The 16936-nt window shown below is 47.5% G+C and overlaps 2 protein-coding genes across 3 annotated transcripts; one reads left to right on the forward strand and one right to left on the reverse strand.

Annotated features, from left to right (window-relative positions):
* Positions 1 to 2751: 2751 nt before the first annotated feature.
* RNF114 (ring finger protein 114) lies at positions 2752 to 7597 on the reverse strand. The gene is made up of 6 exons (XM_050314120.1): positions 7436 to 7597; positions 6550 to 6700; positions 5370 to 5476; positions 4725 to 4839; positions 3736 to 3843; positions 2752 to 3525 (listed from the first exon to the last, which is right to left on the reverse strand). Exons 1-6 carry the CDS (start codon positions 7552 to 7554, stop codon positions 3460 to 3462), a joined length of 666 nt encoding a protein of 221 aa, XP_050170077.1. The 5' UTR covers positions 7555 to 7597; the 3' UTR covers positions 2752 to 3459.
* Positions 7598 to 7943: 346 nt separating this feature from the next.
* Positions 7944 to 16532, forward strand: SPATA2 (spermatogenesis associated 2). 2 transcript variants are annotated; one of them, XM_050314102.1, is made up of 3 exons: positions 7944 to 8074; positions 10647 to 11072; positions 12744 to 16532. In XM_050314102.1, exons 2-3 carry the CDS (start codon positions 10755 to 10757, stop codon positions 13998 to 14000), a joined length of 1575 nt encoding a protein of 524 aa, XP_050170059.1. In that variant the 5' UTR covers positions 7944 to 8074; positions 10647 to 10754; the 3' UTR covers positions 14001 to 16532. The 2 variants fall into 2 exon arrangements, with proteins under 2 accessions (XP_050170059.1, XP_050170061.1); XM_050314104.1 differs by having other exon boundaries at positions 8009 to 8074; positions 10652 to 11072.
* The last annotated feature ends 404 nt before the right edge of the window (positions 16533 to 16936 follow it).

The raw sequence follows: 16936 nt of genomic DNA on the forward strand, positions 1-16936 counted from the left end.
GAGGAGGGAGCCTCGCTCTCTCCAAGATGCAAGACCTCCCTCTGCTGTCAGCGCTCACCGAGCGGCCTCTGCTGCAGCGGGGCGGGGAGGCTCATCCCGTGCACTCGGGCTGGGGAAGGGACCGTCACTCATGGGGGACTAAAGCAGCTCCCAGAAGCTCCACTGAATTCTTTGTTTAAACTGAAACGTCTGAGTCCCGGGTAAAGACAGAATAAATGTGAGAACTAGAAGAGAGACCCAAGTCTGTAGCAATGACACTAATTTCTCACTAAGTGTTGAGTATTTTCTGGAGTTCTGGGGAAGGAAAGGCAAGGTTTCAACAGTCCTCATTTTTCCTCATTTGTTTTTCCATGACTTAACACAGCCTTGGTTGATAAATCCTTCCTGCGTTGGTCTCACCAGTATCTGTCCAGGATAGCTGGGCAAGGGCCTTGAAGGAAATTTGCTATTCTCTTGTCAATCAGGTGACAAGAGGACCTGGAATATACCACCAAGGTTTTATTATGGATGGGATCCTTGACAAGATCTCATCCCCACAGCATAAGGAGACCGTGGGGATTTCCACTGTAGTTCCAGATGAAGCAATGCTGTGCGTTAGGCAATTAATGCCTGACAACAATTTATCAGACCTATTGAGACCAGTCATTCGCTGGAGAAAGATGCACTTAATAAAATAGCTCAGCTGCTAGCCTGTCTCCTCCCATCCTGTCTCTCTGTGCTAATTGTCCTCCTAAGGCTGACTCCTTGTGCCAGACATGGGGAATTTCACAGGTCCGAGCTGGCCCGATTGCATTATCACCCACAATGGGCGCTCGGGATTTGCGGCTGCACGATCAGGTGCTGACGAGGCGAGAGCAGAGCACTTCGCTCTTCCGCAGGGACACTTCAAGGGTTTGGAAGCCCAAACCGGCTTGTTCCATACTAAGGATTTTTTAATCACCCAAATGAGGCGAGTCGAGGCCGTGCACAGCACACACGCCCCTCTCAGCGGAACGGCTTTACATCAACGCGAGTATCACCAGCAAGGTGGACCCCAGCGAGTGCAAACACGTCTGTGTGTGTCGATGGAGTCAGCAGTGTGGAGGCACAAGGCTCCTCAGCAGTGTGGAGGTACAATCCACGCTGCTGTTGCTCACTCCTCACTCCTGGAACCAAACCTCAAGTACAACCAGCACGCATTTTCCAGCCAGTACTCTGCTCTAGCCGCTACTCAGCTGCAGTGGTCTCCACAGAAAAGCCCTGCTGGGCTCTCGAGGGGTTGTTTCCATGGATTACAGGAGGATCCCACCCAAGGCTGCACCTGCAGTGCTCTGGCCAGCTCAAGCACAACTTGATCCACACTCAGTCTGAACTGTTTTTCATAACCTCCATGGTCCACTCTTTGAAAGACTGTAAATAAAGTTGCAACTAACCAGTACAAAATATTTAATGGATGCCAAAAGTTGAAGTTCCTGCATTTCTCAACATCCACTGTGCTCTCTGCAGAGCTATGCAGCTGGCAAGAAGAGTTTTTGGGGAGGTCTTCCATGAGGAAGAAATGACAAGAGGTGACGCAAAGATAGGATTTTATAAATTAAATGGCCTTTATTTGTAACTTGTCTCCAAAAGTCAAAAACATGACAAAGTAATTGCTCGGAAGCTCTAACTGCTCCTTAAACATTTTACCAGAATTGCATGGAAGTGCACTTAGAACAGTAGCAGGAATCTGGATTCCTGGAATGGGCATCACCAAACTGCGCTCTAGCCAGAACCCAGAGATCCCCATCCAAACCCCTGTAAATTGTCATCTGTTTGCAGGTCAAGCATTAAAATTACCCCCCAAACACAGTTCCTTTCCCACAGAATCATGAGATCCCACAATTCCCACCCTCAGGACTGAGCTTCCCAGTCTCCATGCAGGTACTTGGGGATGGGTCTGTAACAGCCCATACCAAGGGGAAAACACACTAAACCCAAGTTCAACTGATGCATCTTAGAGGTCTGGCTGGATGCAAAGTTTGATCAGAGGTTTTAGGCGAGGTGGTTTCATTATTTTCAGGGTAAGGCTACGCTGCAGTCTGCAGAGCGTGATGAGTAAGGTTACTGCTCAAATAAATTAATTAGTGCTCAATTCTGGGGTGGTGCAGGTCCACTGCTCCAATTGCAATGCTTATTAGACATCTCAACACTAAAGTGATTTATGAGTTCTGCTCGGGTGTTACACCTCAGCAGCTTGTCTGAAGTTACTGAAAACATCGAATTAAAATTAAGGAATCTCTGTGCTAAAAGTGTAGGCTTGAAAACAGAGTTTCCACTGACCACAGACTGGAATTGTCATCCCGTTTTCAGGGAATTTTTCTTGAAAGCTACACCTGACTCTATACACACATACTGCTAGATGGAAACCCATCCAAGTACAGCTTCAGCTGCTGTGGGAACATTTAGATGAAGAACAGGAATTCAAAATACCTGATTAAATCTCTGATGCAAAAAGAAAGTGCTATGCAAGTGCTATGAACTACTGGTAAGTTTTGCCACCACCTTGCCTTGAGAGATGGAAAACCCAGGAATATATATGAAAATTTTAGTTTCAATAGAAAGCAGAGGTATTGAAAAAAGCCTTCTGAATTCCCCTGTCAGCATAAGGCTTAGAATCACTAGAAAACCAGTTTCAAAGCCACCAATTTAATCATAAAGCCAGCAATTACGATTAATATTTGATAATATAGTTAAAAAATTACGCGTTTTAACTAAGACCAACAATAAAGTTCATTTTCCAGGCTAGAAATTTTATAGTAAGAGTAGGGAGGAAAGTAATCATCATGCATAGAACAGAAGTATTTTGGACTAGTTGTTTACACAGTGCAAAGATTTGTTTGAGGACTCATACTGAGGATATGTTTTCCATATAGATAGGAGGCTGCCTGTGAGGACTGAAACACTGGGAAACATTATGGAATCACAGGTATCAGAGGTCACTTTAAATGAGAGCTGGTCTGACAGTTACAGTTAGCACCTGGAAGTCTCACTAAAGGGAAACAGAGCTACAAATACACCTCACATACTATCACTTGGGATATGTAAATGAGATTGGGAAGAGATATTTATTAACTAGTTCAGGCCACTCCGTTTGGAATGTTCCTGTTTTTAGGCAGTCAGATGAACACAACTGCCAAAGAAACCAAGAAATGGGCATAGGGAAAGGAAAAATATTGAGTTCCCACATGGTGATCTACAATTAAGCTTTGTGTGAAGCAAGTAGAAAAATGAGGCTGACAGGGCTGAATGGCAGAGACCATGATACCAAAAGACTTGAGTGGTACAGAAATATCAAACCAGGATTTGAAACTGAGATAGGATTAAAGTCTTCCATATTTCTGGACGCCTGAGTTAATCTTGAGATGTGCAGGGAGAAGTGCAAGGATGCTGGGCATTTCCCCCTTGTGGAAGCTTGGTTTTACAGGTAATCTTCTAGTTGGATCATTTATCCCTCAAAGAACGCATCAAAACCTGTTCCATCATATCATCTTCATCAGCATCATAATCCTAGGAACAAAAGGGACAGAAACTCTTTTACTGCAACAGCCACACTGGTTTATACAAGAAATAACAGCAGCAAAAGCTGTCCTTCCCTTTGACTCTCCAATTCCTCCCAGGACACCAGGTGCAGGGTGGGGTTTCACAGCAGGGGACATGTCACACAGCCCGGGGTTTATGAGCCATCAGGCTGCATTCCAAGGGGGAGGATACACATACCACAAAGGTGTCATAGGAAAAGCGATGTCGCCTCTGCAGGTGCTCCATGAAGTTAGCACTCCTGTAATTCGGATCTCCCCATGGCATTGAGGCACAGATCGGGCAAACCTTCAAGAAAAACCCAAAAAAGCCAATTAGGCCCCAGTGGTTAAGTCCCTTTACATTGGCAGTAGGGAGGGCAGGGCAGGGCAGGGACAGGGTGGAGAGTTGAAGTTCAAGGTTTGTGCTGCCACTATTCTATATGCAAAGTGCTGCCCAATACCTTGCTGGGACATTTGATACAAAAGCCCCAGACAATTTTAACTGATGTCCTAGATCCCTGAAATAGAACAGCTTACTCTTCTCCCACACTCTGAAAATCAGAACTCACTACAGCTGCTTGCTTTAGAAGATTTCAGTCTTTATTTCAGTAACAGGAAGGTTTCCTTGGTCTCCTTTGCAAAGATGACTTCTCTCCAGGGGAAAAAAGGAACTTTTTTTTTCTGACTAATCTGGAATTCCAAAAAACTTGCCAGAAAAAATGAAAGTTTCAAATTCAGTTCCATGTTTTGCAATTCCTCTTACATAAGAGGAAGTATCACAGATAGATTACTAGAATGGTATACTATTTCTTGCAAGCGTTTTCCCCAATGGCTTATAGTACCTTCTTGCTGAAAACAGCACAGGGGAAAGTTAAATGTCCGACTTTTTAAAAATTATATTTTATTAATTTGCTGTGACAAATTAACTTTGAGTGTCTGCCACTTTTCAAATATGAAGGGAGGACGTGGCCCAGCTGCAGTCAGAGTAGAGACCAGTCACCTCCAGAGAATGCACTGAAAGCCAACAGTAGAATTATGTGAGAGTTAAAGGCATGACCAGCAGAGTCACACTGGACTTAACAAGAATAATTATATGCACTTAATTCAAGAGTAAGTCTCTAATTCACTGTTTCAAAGGGCTTTAAGACTAGACTTCGTTGCAATTCTCGCACCAAGACTCTTTATTACCACTTGTTTTGCATCCATGCTGTGCAGCGCTTTGCAGTGTTCAACCAGCCCTTCTTGGTCAAAGTTTTTCTCGCTGCAATACGGACAAGGAAAGGTGAAGCGATTTGGGAAGTTCCTGGTTGGGGGCAGGGGGAAGAAAAAGAGATTATTTACACATACAAATTATTCAAAGCAATAATCTTACTTATTCAATTAGGACAAGCTAATTTTAACAATCAGTTTGTAAGCTCCTAACAATAGCTTAAGGAACTCAACATTGTCCATATTTAGACTGAGCTACACTTTTTCTACGAATGTTCCAAGAGCCATTTATCACCTTCTCTTTAAATGCACAGGGTACCACACACATGAGTGCACTGCAACCAATTCCTACTTCCCCAACGATAGACAGAAAGATAGAAGCTTCTTTTAAAAACCCAGCAACACTGTACAGAATACCCTCATCTTAAAGATGTCCTGTGCATGGACTAGGCAGAAGCAGCACAGCTTGCCTGGGCACAGTCAGCTGCAGGATTAAGGCTCAGTTTTTAACTATACAAAAAATTAACACCCAAACTGAGCGAGGAGGTAAAGTCTGCTCATACTTTAAAACCTCCTTTTTGTGACAAAAAACCCAAGCACTTCAGAGCATCCCTCAGCTGTTACCTGGTGTTGTGGAGGGGCTCTTTAGTCACAGCTTTCACGCCTTCCATGATGTAATTCTGGTACTTGGAGCACGAGGCCGCGTGGCTGCGCATCTTGGAGAGGAACATCTGTGCAGGCAACAATGGCACAGCACGTTAACTCCAACTACCTGCACTTCCTGCTACACTTCTAAGCAGAAGCAGCAAGCACGTAACCCAGAGCAGCTTTCTGTGCAAGTGTTAAAGCAGAAAATCCAAATACTTCAGCTGGTGAGGTGGAAAACTTTTGAGATCACAGATTAGTTAACCTGTAACTTTGCTGCCTGTACTACGTTGCACACACCCCTGCTCAGGACAGCTCACTTCCCTTAACATAAACTACATACTATTTTATACATCATACTATAGTACATAAACAAAAGCTTCCTATAAAGCCAGTTCACCTGGTCACTGAGGAGAACACAGTGTATGGAAAATAACTCAGCCTGGTATAGACTGATTGCTAATTGTTCGATCCCATTAATGAAAACTCAGATTTACAACACGGGAAGCTGAAACTCGAGACACTGCAGTTTTCTCTCAGCTGGAATGGAGATAGAATGAAGAAATGACCCAGAAATAAACAGTGAAAGTAACTGAACCCTTACCCTCACCTTAGTTTGTCTAATTATCCTTTTCCTGTTGTTCTGTCATGTGCTGTGATATTTTATTACACATTCACTTAATGTATAAGGAGCTAAGCAGCCCAGCTTCACCAAGGGAAAGGGAAACCCAGGAAGGATGTCACACAGGTGTTCAACGTGCAGGACACAACAACCCGTAAGTCCATGGAATACACCAGCCATGCAAGACAACTCTAACTCATGACTATTACAAAAAAACTAAATAAATTTCTGTTTAGGAGCCACAGCTCACTCTCTAACCCCCACAGCCACTGTTTCATTCACAAGGACGTTGCCACAGCAGCAACATTTTACTGTAATTTTGAAATCAGTCTCTTTCATTTGAAATTCAGTTTGTGAACAACAAAAAGCTGTGAAAAGAATGCCAATATTTGGGTGCTGCCTTTATCAAATACCTTTAGCACATATCAGAGTGAACATTTTGACCTGATTCTGCCGAAAGCTGAGGAGCAAGCAGTTTATTTCCCCCTAAGCAGTGTGGCTGAGCCTCAGGCACTTAATTTCCAACAACCTTCACACCTTTTTATTGCAGCCATTGCAAGTAGTCTCTGTGGTTTCAATCTGCTTTTCCAGGTCCAGAGCCCTGCTCCCAGGGGACAGGGTGCTGCGGCACACACCACACACTGGCTTTTTGGGCTTGAGACACTCCTGCAGGCAGGGCGTGCAGAACCTGAGGGGGAGAAAAATGGGCGGGCGGTGAGACAGGAGACAGCCCCCCTCGGGCACCAGCACCACACCCACTGCCCGCAGAGATAGCCGAGTCCTGAGACGTGATACCGGGGAAAGCAGCAGCCTGTTGGCACCCGGGCCGTCGTGCCCAGCGTTGGACAGGGCTCTGTGCCCTCGGTTTCCGCTGACAATCATAAAATGGTTTGGTTGGAATCGACCTTAAAGCCCATCTCGTTCCACCCCCTGCCACGGGCAGGGGCACCTTCCAGTACCCCAGGCTGCTCCAAGCCCCGTCCAATCTGGCCTTGGACACTTCCAGGGATGGGGGAGCCACAGCTTCTCTGGGCGACCTGTGCCAGGGACACCCCACAGGGAAGGATTTCTTCCCAACATCCCGTCTAACCCTGCCCTCTGGCAGCGGGAAGCCATTCCCCCTTGTCCCGGCGCTCCGTGCCCGCACCCCTCAGCAGGGTGAGGAACCGAAAGTGGAAGAACAGCACCTTCATCTCTGCCTCCGCTTTTGTTTCGTTTTCCTTTTCACGGACGCCCCAGGTCACCCCTCAGCCGCTGCCGAGGCGCAGAGCAGCCCGCGAAGCCCCTGCCCTCAGCCCCTGCCCCCTGACCGCCTCTGCCCTCAGCCCCCTCCGAGCTGCGGCTCCTCCCGAGGCCCCACAGCCCCCCGCGGGCCCAGCGCCGACCCCCTGACCCCCCCCACCGTCCGCCGGCGGGTGCTCACACGTGTCCGCAGGGGACGCGCACGGGGCTGTCGAACACCTCGAGGCACACGGGGCAGGTGAGGCGGGACAGCGGGTCCTGCCGCCGCTCCGGGGGCCGCGACGAGCCGCCCGCCGCCATCTTCCGCCGCGCCGCCAGAGGGCGCACTGCGCACGCGCGGCCCCGCCCCGCCCGGGGCGGGATGGACCGCGGTGGGCGTGGCCATGCAAATGAACGTGTCGCGGCTGGTGGGCGCGGTCACACATCGTGGGCGTGGTCGCTGCGGTGGGCGTGGCCCGACGCGGTGGGCGTGGCCCCGGTGCCCGTTCCCGGCGGCGGCCACAGGGCCGTGTTGCGGCCCCAGCGCGGCGCGAGCCCCGCTCCCGGCACCGCGCGGGCCCCGCGGCCGGTTCCGCCACGGCCCCGCAGACGTTCCACGGCCGCTCCATCTCCCGCAGCCTCCCCTGGGGGGGCGGTGCTGAGGGCCCCGCCCCGTCCCGCTGACGTCCCGCGGCGGAAGCGCCGCCACCGCCGCCGTTCGGTTCCGGGTCGGCGCCGCTGCGGCCCTGCCCGAGCCGTGAGGGCGGGCGCTCCCTGTTCCTGCGGGGCACCGGGCGCTGCCGGCGGGTCCCGGCGGAGCGGAGCGGGGCGGAGCGGAGCGGTGAGGCTCGGGGCAGACCGCGGCGCGGGGGCTCGGCCGGCCGGCCGGGCGCAGCGCGGGGCGGGCGGGGGCGGCGGCGGCTCCCGGGGCCGGGGCTCGGCGGGCCCTGGGGAGGCCCCGGCGGTTCACCGAGGGCTCCTCGCCCCGGCTTTGCAACAGGTGCCCGGGCACCAGCTGGGGCCGAGCGGGCCCCGCCCGCCCGCAGCGCTCGGCGGTGCTCGGGGCCGTTGGCAGTCGTTGTGTCCGGGAGCGCTGTCGGGTGTGGGGAGACAGCCTGGCGGTCCCGCTGCCCTCGGCCGCGCTGGGAGCAGCGGGTGTGCACCTCGGGAGGAGGGTGTGCCTCAGTGCCCGCCCCTGGTTCTCCCCTGCTGCTGTCAGGGTTTTTGTGCAGCTGAGTGATCCAGCGTGGTCGCACAGTTGGGTCCCTCGGGTGAGGTTTGGACCCTGGAGATGGGGAGGAATATTCTCTTGTCCTGCCGGCAGACACTGGACTCTGACCAGGACTTCGCTATTCTTGCGTCTCCAGGAAATCTTGAGGTTCTCAGTCAATAATTTGCAGCAGAAAACAGCCTCGTTCCTCGCTGTGCTCTGTCACCAGTGCCTATATTCGATCCTATATTTATCCGCGCCTGCTGCACCGCGCGGCTCCCGAGCCTGTAACCATGGCTGTGCTGCCGGGGGGCTGGGACGGAGCCCGGGGGGTTTGCTCTGTCCTGGTTTGCAGTTCGGTCCTGTGAGCCCTGACCTGTGTGCAATGCCCGGGGCAGAGGCAGGGCTGGCAGGGCCTTCGGGAGCTGCCGGCTGTGAGGCCTTGGTGAAGGACTTTTCATCTGGGAACTCTCCTGACCCTGACATTTCTCACGTGTAACCGACTGCTTTGTTTGGGGGGAACTGGCAGTGGGGGTGGTGGAACTCCTACTTCTGACTCCGGTTCCTCGTCAGCACGGGATCACTCCGTGTCCTGGGGGTGTTTCGGTGACGTGCCAGACAAAGATCTCTCTCTGCAAGTCTCCTGTGCAGCTCTTCTTGCCAAGGAACAGGCTCTGCTGTCTTTGTCCACAGATCCATCCTGCACAACTGAGGGAGGAGAGCCTGCTCCTGGCCCTTATGCTCAGATGTTAACTTAGCACTCCCCATCTCCTGTGATTCACAGCCTGTCTCTTGACACTAGCACCGTGTGCCTGGGAGCAGAAACCGAACTGCTACTTTCCCCACACGGGGCTGGCATTGAGCACAGCCTTTCATCAGGGAGTGTTAACTGCTAGGCTGGTGGTTTTGTTTGTTTGTTTTCCAGGCCTCTCGGTTGTTGGTATTTTGCGTTTTGTCTCCTTTCATTCAGTTAATTTTGCTCTTAGCACTGATTTCCACTGTAACAGGAGTGGGGGGAATTGATCACGGTTCTAGCAGCTATTAATACTGGGTGAAAAGACTTCTCTGAAGTGCAGTTTCAGGCTGACTACAGTTGAAACACTGCACTGATTTCTCCCACCTCCCATCAGTTCAAGGGCTGGATTGTCTTTTAGGTGGAGAACAAAGCCTGTGGTCTGCTTTTTGATCACGAGTTCTTCGGGCAATCAAGGTGGAGTCGGTTGGCCTGTTAATTACCTCTGTTTTGGCAAAGCAGCGTTTGTTAGCTTCTTTTGTCACCAGCTCCTTCAGCGCAGTGTGTGAGCTCAGCGAGGTGAAAATGTAGATCAGGGTGTATCCCTGCCAACAAAAGCGCACGCTGGAAACGCTTAAATGTTTTTGCTCGGTTTCAATAAAGCAGTTGAAGGTGGCAGGTGTAGCTTTTTTGCCTAAAAGACGACAGTTGTGTTTGCAGCTACCAGCATTCAGCTGAAACTTGGGCTGTGGTTTGCAGAGTAGAGGCGGTCCTCTGGAGGTGGCTGCAGAGCTGCCCCAACACGGGGCTGGCCGTCTAAAGCCTAGAAAATGCTAGAAATCGAAAGGCATTTATTATTATTTACTAATAAACCTGCTCAGTTTAGAGGCAATCCTGTGCTGTGAGAGGGGAAAAAAAGTAGACGCTTTACTCGATGAGCAAAATGAAACTTCTCTGTGGAATTTTTTTAAACTTTGTATCACTGTGCACGGGGGAAAAAAAAAAAAAGGGGGGGGGGCAACAACTCCCCCCCAGTGACTCTTTAAAGTAGTGTTTGTATAAGTTGTGTGAGCTGAAGGGGAAAAATAAAATGGTGAGAAGAGATTCTAAAGACTCATCCTTCTCCTTGCAGTTTTTTGCTGTGAGTTACTTCTCCCTGGGTTCCCAGAGCCAAGGAAGCCTCAGTGTGGGCTGGAGCTTGCCCAGCTCTGCTGTACCGAGCTCTCAGTGTTGCCTGGTGGTGCTGACTTGGGCAGGGACCTGGGAGAGGAGCAGGGAGTGACAGTGAGAAGCGGGACACCAGCATTTCTGTGGCCGCTCACGCTTTTCCCGAGCCCTGGAGAGGCTGCTGTGGGAGCTGCTGCTCTGTGAGAGCAGGATTGCAGAGCCCCGTGGGGCAGGGAGATGCTGTGGACATCTGGGGTGCAGGCACCTGGGGTGACTGGTCCTTGTTTCCAATTTCTATTCCAGGAGAGTTGCCACTGCTGAAGATTCTTGATGCCAGACACTCAACCTGCTGCCAAATAGCCATGACAGAGACGAGGTAGCTGCCCCAGCGCGAGGGAAACGCTGATTTCAATGGATACAAAATACAAAGACGATTTATTTCGGAAGTATGTACAGTTCCATGAGTGCAAACTGAACGCCTCTGACAACAAGCAGCGTCCCATTAACGATGAGTACTTGCGAGTGGCAGCAGCGGCCTTACTTTGCCTTCCCAAAATCGATCCCTTTTATAGATTCCGGTTGATTAAATTTTACGAGATGGCTGAAAACTCACTGAGATCTGTGAAGTCCTCGAGTTTACATTGTCTCCACAGCGCATTCAACATGCTCGAGACAGTTGGAATTAATCTCTTTCTGTACCCCTGGAAAAAGGAGTTCAAAAATATCAAGGTAAGACATTTTTTGTGTAGCCGCAGTGAGAACATGATTTGTTTTGCTTTCTGTTAACACGTTTCATGCAGTTCCTTTAAAGCCTTCTTTTTTATTTTTTTCTGTTCATTTACATGATGTATGTATTTGTCTATATACAGTTGGTAAACAGAAGCCATAGGAAAGTTTCTATGTAAAATAAGTGAACTTGTGCTGGTGAGAGTATCCCAAGTACAAGTACTACCTGCAGTTACAATGTGTATAAAATAGAAAAAGATTTAAGGGTTTTTTTTGCCCCCTGGTCTGCCCTGCTACACTGTTTTATTTCTACTTGGAGATGCTTTCATGAAGATGAGCCCTTGAGTTGGATTTAATTTCACTCAGAGTTAGATTTGTGTCTTGCCACAGCTCTTAGTGGACTCAAGTAATAAGCCCAGTGCATGTGTTTCAAGTGGATGTTTTGCTGAGCTTCCCACAGATTGTATGATAATGGTGAAGGAACTTCTCCAAAAGAATTGCTTTCAGAATATCTTTTATCTGCTTGTCAGTTCTCAGTTCATGAAGTTTTGATTGTAATGTACTTTCAAATGTATCTCCCTACACCAGGATCTCAGAGAGAGAAGAGGGAACTCACACACTGCTGGGCTTGGGTGCTGGAAGTCACATAGGGAGCTCTCTGCTGTTGAGTTTTCTGTTTTATCTTTTACTTGTTCTTAGATGCTTATTCAAAGCTGCTGCAATGTTTCAGCAATGAATGCTGCACCTGAGTTACGAGAACAGTTTTGAGGCCTGAAAGCTGGAGAGATCCACTGCTGGGATTGGTGTCTGCAGTCCTTGGCAGTTGTTGTGTGCACTAGCAATGGGTATTTTGGTTTGTTTGTCTTAAAAAGACAGTTTCCCTGTTTAGCAGAGAATTTGGACAGTATTAGAACATTTGAGAGTTCTCTCTTTCCCCAAGGGGAAACTGCCTTTCTTCAGGATCTCTCCATAAGTCTTCGTTAGGCTTAAGTTCTGGTGCAAAGATGCTGCTCCTGCCTACAGTCCAGACCAGGCTGAACTGGGTTAAGCATGTCCTTCATGTGTGCCAGATGCTGAGGGTATTTCAGCTTGCAGAAACACATGTCTCTGCTTTTGGGGCTCTTTTAGTGGAAGTTTTTTGAATTAATATTAAATTAAATAGAACTGATGTTTGAAACTGTTTAGTAACAGTGCAGAAAAAAATGTGCACCTCAAGTCTATTTAAAGCTGAACTGAAGAGAAGTTTGACCCTCCTGCAGTAACTCTGGGTTCCTCTTGCGTCCAGCTTGCCCCTGGCTGGGGCAGCTCCCAAAATTCTGGCATTTTTGCCTTTCATGGTAGACTTCCTATAATGCAGGCATGTCCGGTATGCATAAAAGTTAATGTCAGTGCATAGCAGAGTGATTTAAATCACCAGGGAGGACATTATGCTAATCAGGATTTTAATTTGAATGAAAGCTATCCTACTTTGAATTTGCCTCATGTGGAATTTCCATCTGCTGAACAGGAGGGCTGCAGAAATCGAGCTCATCTTGCCAAGGGAGTTGCATGTGTTCACAGTCGTTATTATTCTATTTAATTATAATGCTCTCTGTCACTGAATTATCTGAACATCTAGTCCACCACTGAATTTGTAACCTAGTTTTCCTTTTATTCCCCTTCCCTCCCCCTTAGACCTACACTGGACCCTTTGTTTATTATGTAAAGTCTGCTCTAACCGAAGATGATGTAAGGCAGATTCTGAACTACATGGGCTATGTCCCAGAACTGGGAACAATGTATAAGCTCAAAGAGCAGGTCGATGCCATCCAAGTGAAAATGATTTCATTTGAACTCTTTTTGGCCAAAGTGGAATGCGAGCAGCTTCTTGAGATTCACTTGCAAGTGAAGGACAAAGGTTATTCGGAGATTGATGTCATAAACGAACGGAAGAACAGCAGCGAGGATGTGAGAGGCTGCTCCGAGGCCATGAAGCGGCGTGTGGAGTGCAAGGAGAACCTGAACACTTCCATGGCACGGATGGTGCTCCAGAAATCGGCGAGTGAACGGGCCTCCAAAGATTACTTCAAGCCAAAGGTGAGCAAGCCTTCCAAGTCAGTGGATACGTATGATAATTACTGGGAAAGTAAGAAACCGCCTTTGATGAGCTCCCTGAGCCTCAGGAAAGAGCCGCTTTTGGTCGATGCGGAAGATGACATTAAAGATGAAATCATCCGCCCGTCGCCCTCTCTGCTGACCATGTCCAGCTCCCCACACGGGTGTTCAGATGAGTACTTGCCAACTTCATCTCATCACAATGGCATGCTAAGAACAAATATCCCTTACAGCTCCTATTTTTCTGCTCAAGAGGACTTAGATTTATATACTGATCACGATTCTAGAAGTATGTTAAATTTTAAAAGACAAGAATCTATTAAGCAGCCTGATGTGTGGCTGTTAAGAAGCGATGCCAACCCCGTTTACCACAAACGCACCCACCTAGCCAAAGAGACAGCTTCCCCCAAGTGCCAGAACTGTGGTGTACCCTGTGGCACTTCTGTGTGCCAAAAGTGTGACAATCTGTTCAGCTCGAGGCAGGAATACCCAGCGGTGAAACAGAGCACCTACTCAATCAAACCACTCCCAAACGACAGCTTGTCACCTGCGTCTGCTCTGAGGGAGAAGTCACAGTACACATCACAGACTCAGAGCCAAGACAGAGCTGCTCAGTTCAGCTCCAAATCCAAGCCTTCGGGCACCTCTCGCTGTGGCTTCTGTAACCGCTCCGGAGCTGCGAACACTTGCACGTTCTGCTCAAAAGTCTCCTGTGATTCTTGCCTCAATGCTTACTACTATGACCCGTGCTGCAGAAAGAGCGAGCTCCACAGGTTCCTGCCTAACAACCAGTTAAACTATAAATCATCCCAGCTGTCCCACGTGGTCTATAGATAGACCTGATTAGTCTGTTCGGGAAGGGAAGGAAAGGGGAAGGGGAAAGGGCTATCCTAACTAATGTTCTGACTCCACACTGACCTCTTACCAAAATCACACGTCCAAATATTTGGAACCATGGTTCAGTGATCAGGTGCCAGTTCTTGGTTTTTGTGGCTTCACAGATGCTGCAGATCCATTAGATTTCATGCTGCTATAATTTAGGTAACTCCTAAATGACCATTGCTTTTCAATTTAAATGGGGGAGAAGAGCACATTTTTCCTTAAAACTTGGCAGCTGTTGTATTTTTAAAAAGTGACATCACACTTTTCTATTACATCGCAGTCATCTCCCGGCCCAAACAATACCAGGCAGGGCTTGAAGATAAAGTCAGAGAATTAAGATTCTCATTTTCTATGAGCGACAAAACTGCCGGTTTTTGATAAAGTATGACTTCAAAATGTGCAGGAAATATGTGAATGGCTTGTTTTGCCGACAAGGACTATCTTTTGACGTGTGTCTGCATTTGCTGATCTCCAAAATGCAAACACCACAGCATCTCTTCCTTTTGTCTTTGTTTCCTCCTTCTCCCCTTCTCTCCCAGTTGTTTATCTCAAGCTTATGTAATCTGAATCTGGATAATACGTGCTTTATTTTCCGGTGTTGCCAATATCATCCTTCTGGATTTTACTGTATGGTATTTTAAAGAGGTGAACGTGTATCTGTGTCACTCAGATGATGCCTGGAGTGTTGTCCTCTCAGATGAGTATCCATTTTCTTTACTTTCTGTTGCACATGTATTAAGTACTGTTCTTTGTACTGTAAATAGGCGATTTGGAAACAGTTTATTTTTAATAAATATTTAATATGTTGAGTTCTTACAAGTGGTAGAATCATTATAATTATGAAGTTTCTCTGGGTTATTTGTTCAGGTGTGACCTTTTGTTTTTCCTTGTACTGTATTTCATAGCTTATTATAGCCACTCTGGCAGACTGATGTTCTTGCTCTGATCAATTTTTGGGTTTAATCTGCCTTTTATTTTTTTTTTCCCTCTGATAAGACTAGCACTAGTCTGAGTGGAGTCTTGTCTAAGAATTGCAGGATTTTGCTTCTCAGTGCACGCTTTTTCTTTGTGGTTATGGAAATTGTAAGTATTAATGTTATGCTTGCTTCCAAATTCACTGCCAAGTCTGTAGTGTAGTCCAGCAAGTAAAGCACTGGCCTGGTTAAAAATCAGAGCTCATTTGTGACTCCTGTTCAAGTGAACCCATCAGTTATGGATGTGAATCAGATAATAACCCTTGTCTATTGCTGTAGCACTTGGGAGCCCTGGCTGAGAATCAGGACTCCCTGGTGCTGGGCTCTGTACAGTTTGACCCCCAAACAACACCTGGTTATGAATAGACTTTAGTTTTTTATTAAAAGGAAACCCATAAGAATCCTAACTCCCTTGTTCCAACTAGCTAGTTAGCACAAAGTATCAGGCAACCTAATCTGATGTGCAGAACTAAATGTGTTTAAAATATCTGTAAAGAACTCTAGCTGAGATGTAAACTATGTAGTCCACTTTGCACTGAAATGATTCACTTAGGGGTTTTTAACCACTATTAGATTCTAGGCTTCTCAATTCAGTGTCCATCAATCCCTGTGTGACACAAACATGCATGAATGATTGTTTGTCTTACATTTTTTTTTGGGGGGGGGAGGGCTTCAGGTAGGTAGAGGGGGAAATTATATAGGCTAACGTTGTAAAATAGCTAAAATAATTTTAGCCGTAAATGGGTGTCAGAAGCATAATGGAAATAAGATGGAACCTGGGTCTTACAGAGGGCTGAGAACAATAAATTACTGTCCAGTTTGCACTAAGAAACAAAGTGAATGGTGTGTGTTTAACAATCAGGGACTGCAACTGAACATAATGTCAAGGGCAAGTACTGCCTTGCTGACCCTAAAGGTTGGGGTGAATATTGTTTAGGTGAATGATTTTAAGGTTTTCAAAATCTTGTATGTTTTTTATAAATAATTATATATATATATATAAATATGACACAAATGTAGATACGTTATGTATATAGTGAAGAATTTAAAAACAATTTTACTATTAAAATGCAGTCTACGGGGTGGTTTTCCTTTCGGTGGTTATTTTGGTTTTGTTCACTTTCTGCAGTGTCATGCCTGTTTGGCTGCTCTACAGTGTATCTTCTAGTTCATAAGTTCAGTTTCCATATGGCTACTCACACTACAGTGAATAACTAAAACTGTGATGCCACGTAATTTTTACGGTGACCAGAGCAGGGACTATACTTGCTCTGAAAAAGAAAAGTCCTCTGTATATATGTCATGGAATCCTGTAGTACAAACCTGTGTTGAATTGAAGTGATACCATGCTCTATTTTTGTGTATCTTACTGTATGAGGTTGCTGTGATTGATACAGTAAAATATATGCTAATTTAAAATGCAGGTGGTTTGCATCTGATTTGTTTAAATTAATTTATGTTTTGAAGAAAAAATAAAGAGGCCTTTAAGAAAAGGCTTAACTCTTTTCTTAAAGTCGAGTGCATGTAGCTGTCTGTTCACCACTGTGCTTGCATGCAGCCGTGAGCTGGTGCACAGAAAGGGGGTCTGGGGCAAACGGGCAGCAGTGTCTGTGTCGTGGGCCTCAGCTCCCCCAGACGGGGTGTGCTGCTTGCAGAACGCAGAGCTTTTTAAAACCCGTTTTATTTTCCAGCCCTAGCAGCATGACTCAGAGCGTTCCATGGAGCATGTGAGCCGGGATGTCAGCAGTCTGCAGCAGACTGAGGTGGGGTGGGAGCAGGATCCGTGTGCCATGTGGAGCTAACCTCCATGGATTCCCAGCCTTGGCTCTCCCTGACACTTATCTAACTAGCTTCCTGATGGAAGCTGCATCTCCCAGAAGATGTGTGATACCACTGAGGTACATTTTGGCACTTGAA

The sequence above is a fragment of the Myiozetetes cayanensis genome, unplaced genomic scaffold (genome assembly GCF_022539395.1).
Source record: "Myiozetetes cayanensis isolate MyiCay16 unplaced genomic scaffold, myiCay2020 scf19, whole genome shotgun sequence".
In the NCBI taxonomy this organism is placed as follows: domain Eukaryota; kingdom Metazoa; phylum Chordata; class Aves; order Passeriformes; family Tyrannidae; genus Myiozetetes; species Myiozetetes cayanensis.

Coding starts and splice junctions, on each gene's coding strand:
- RNF114 (XM_050314120.1), bottom strand. CDS start 7,554: ATGGCGGCGGGCGGCTCGTCGCGGCCCCCGGAGCGGCGGCAGGACCCG. Junction 5,477..6,549: donor GCAATGGCTGCAATAAAAAG/GTGTGAAGGTTG, acceptor TTGCCTGCACAG/ATGTTCCTCTCCAAGATGCG. Junction 3,844..4,724: donor GCATGGATGCAAAACAAGTG/GTAATAAAGAGT, acceptor TTTTTCTTGAAG/GTTTGCCCGATCTGTGCCTC.
- SPATA2 (XM_050314102.1), top strand. CDS start 10,755: ATGGATACAAAATACAAAGACGATTTATTTCGGAAGTATGTACAGTTC. Junction 11,073..12,743: donor AGGAGTTCAAAAATATCAAG/GTAAGACATTTT, acceptor CCTCCCCCTTAG/ACCTACACTGGACCCTTTGT.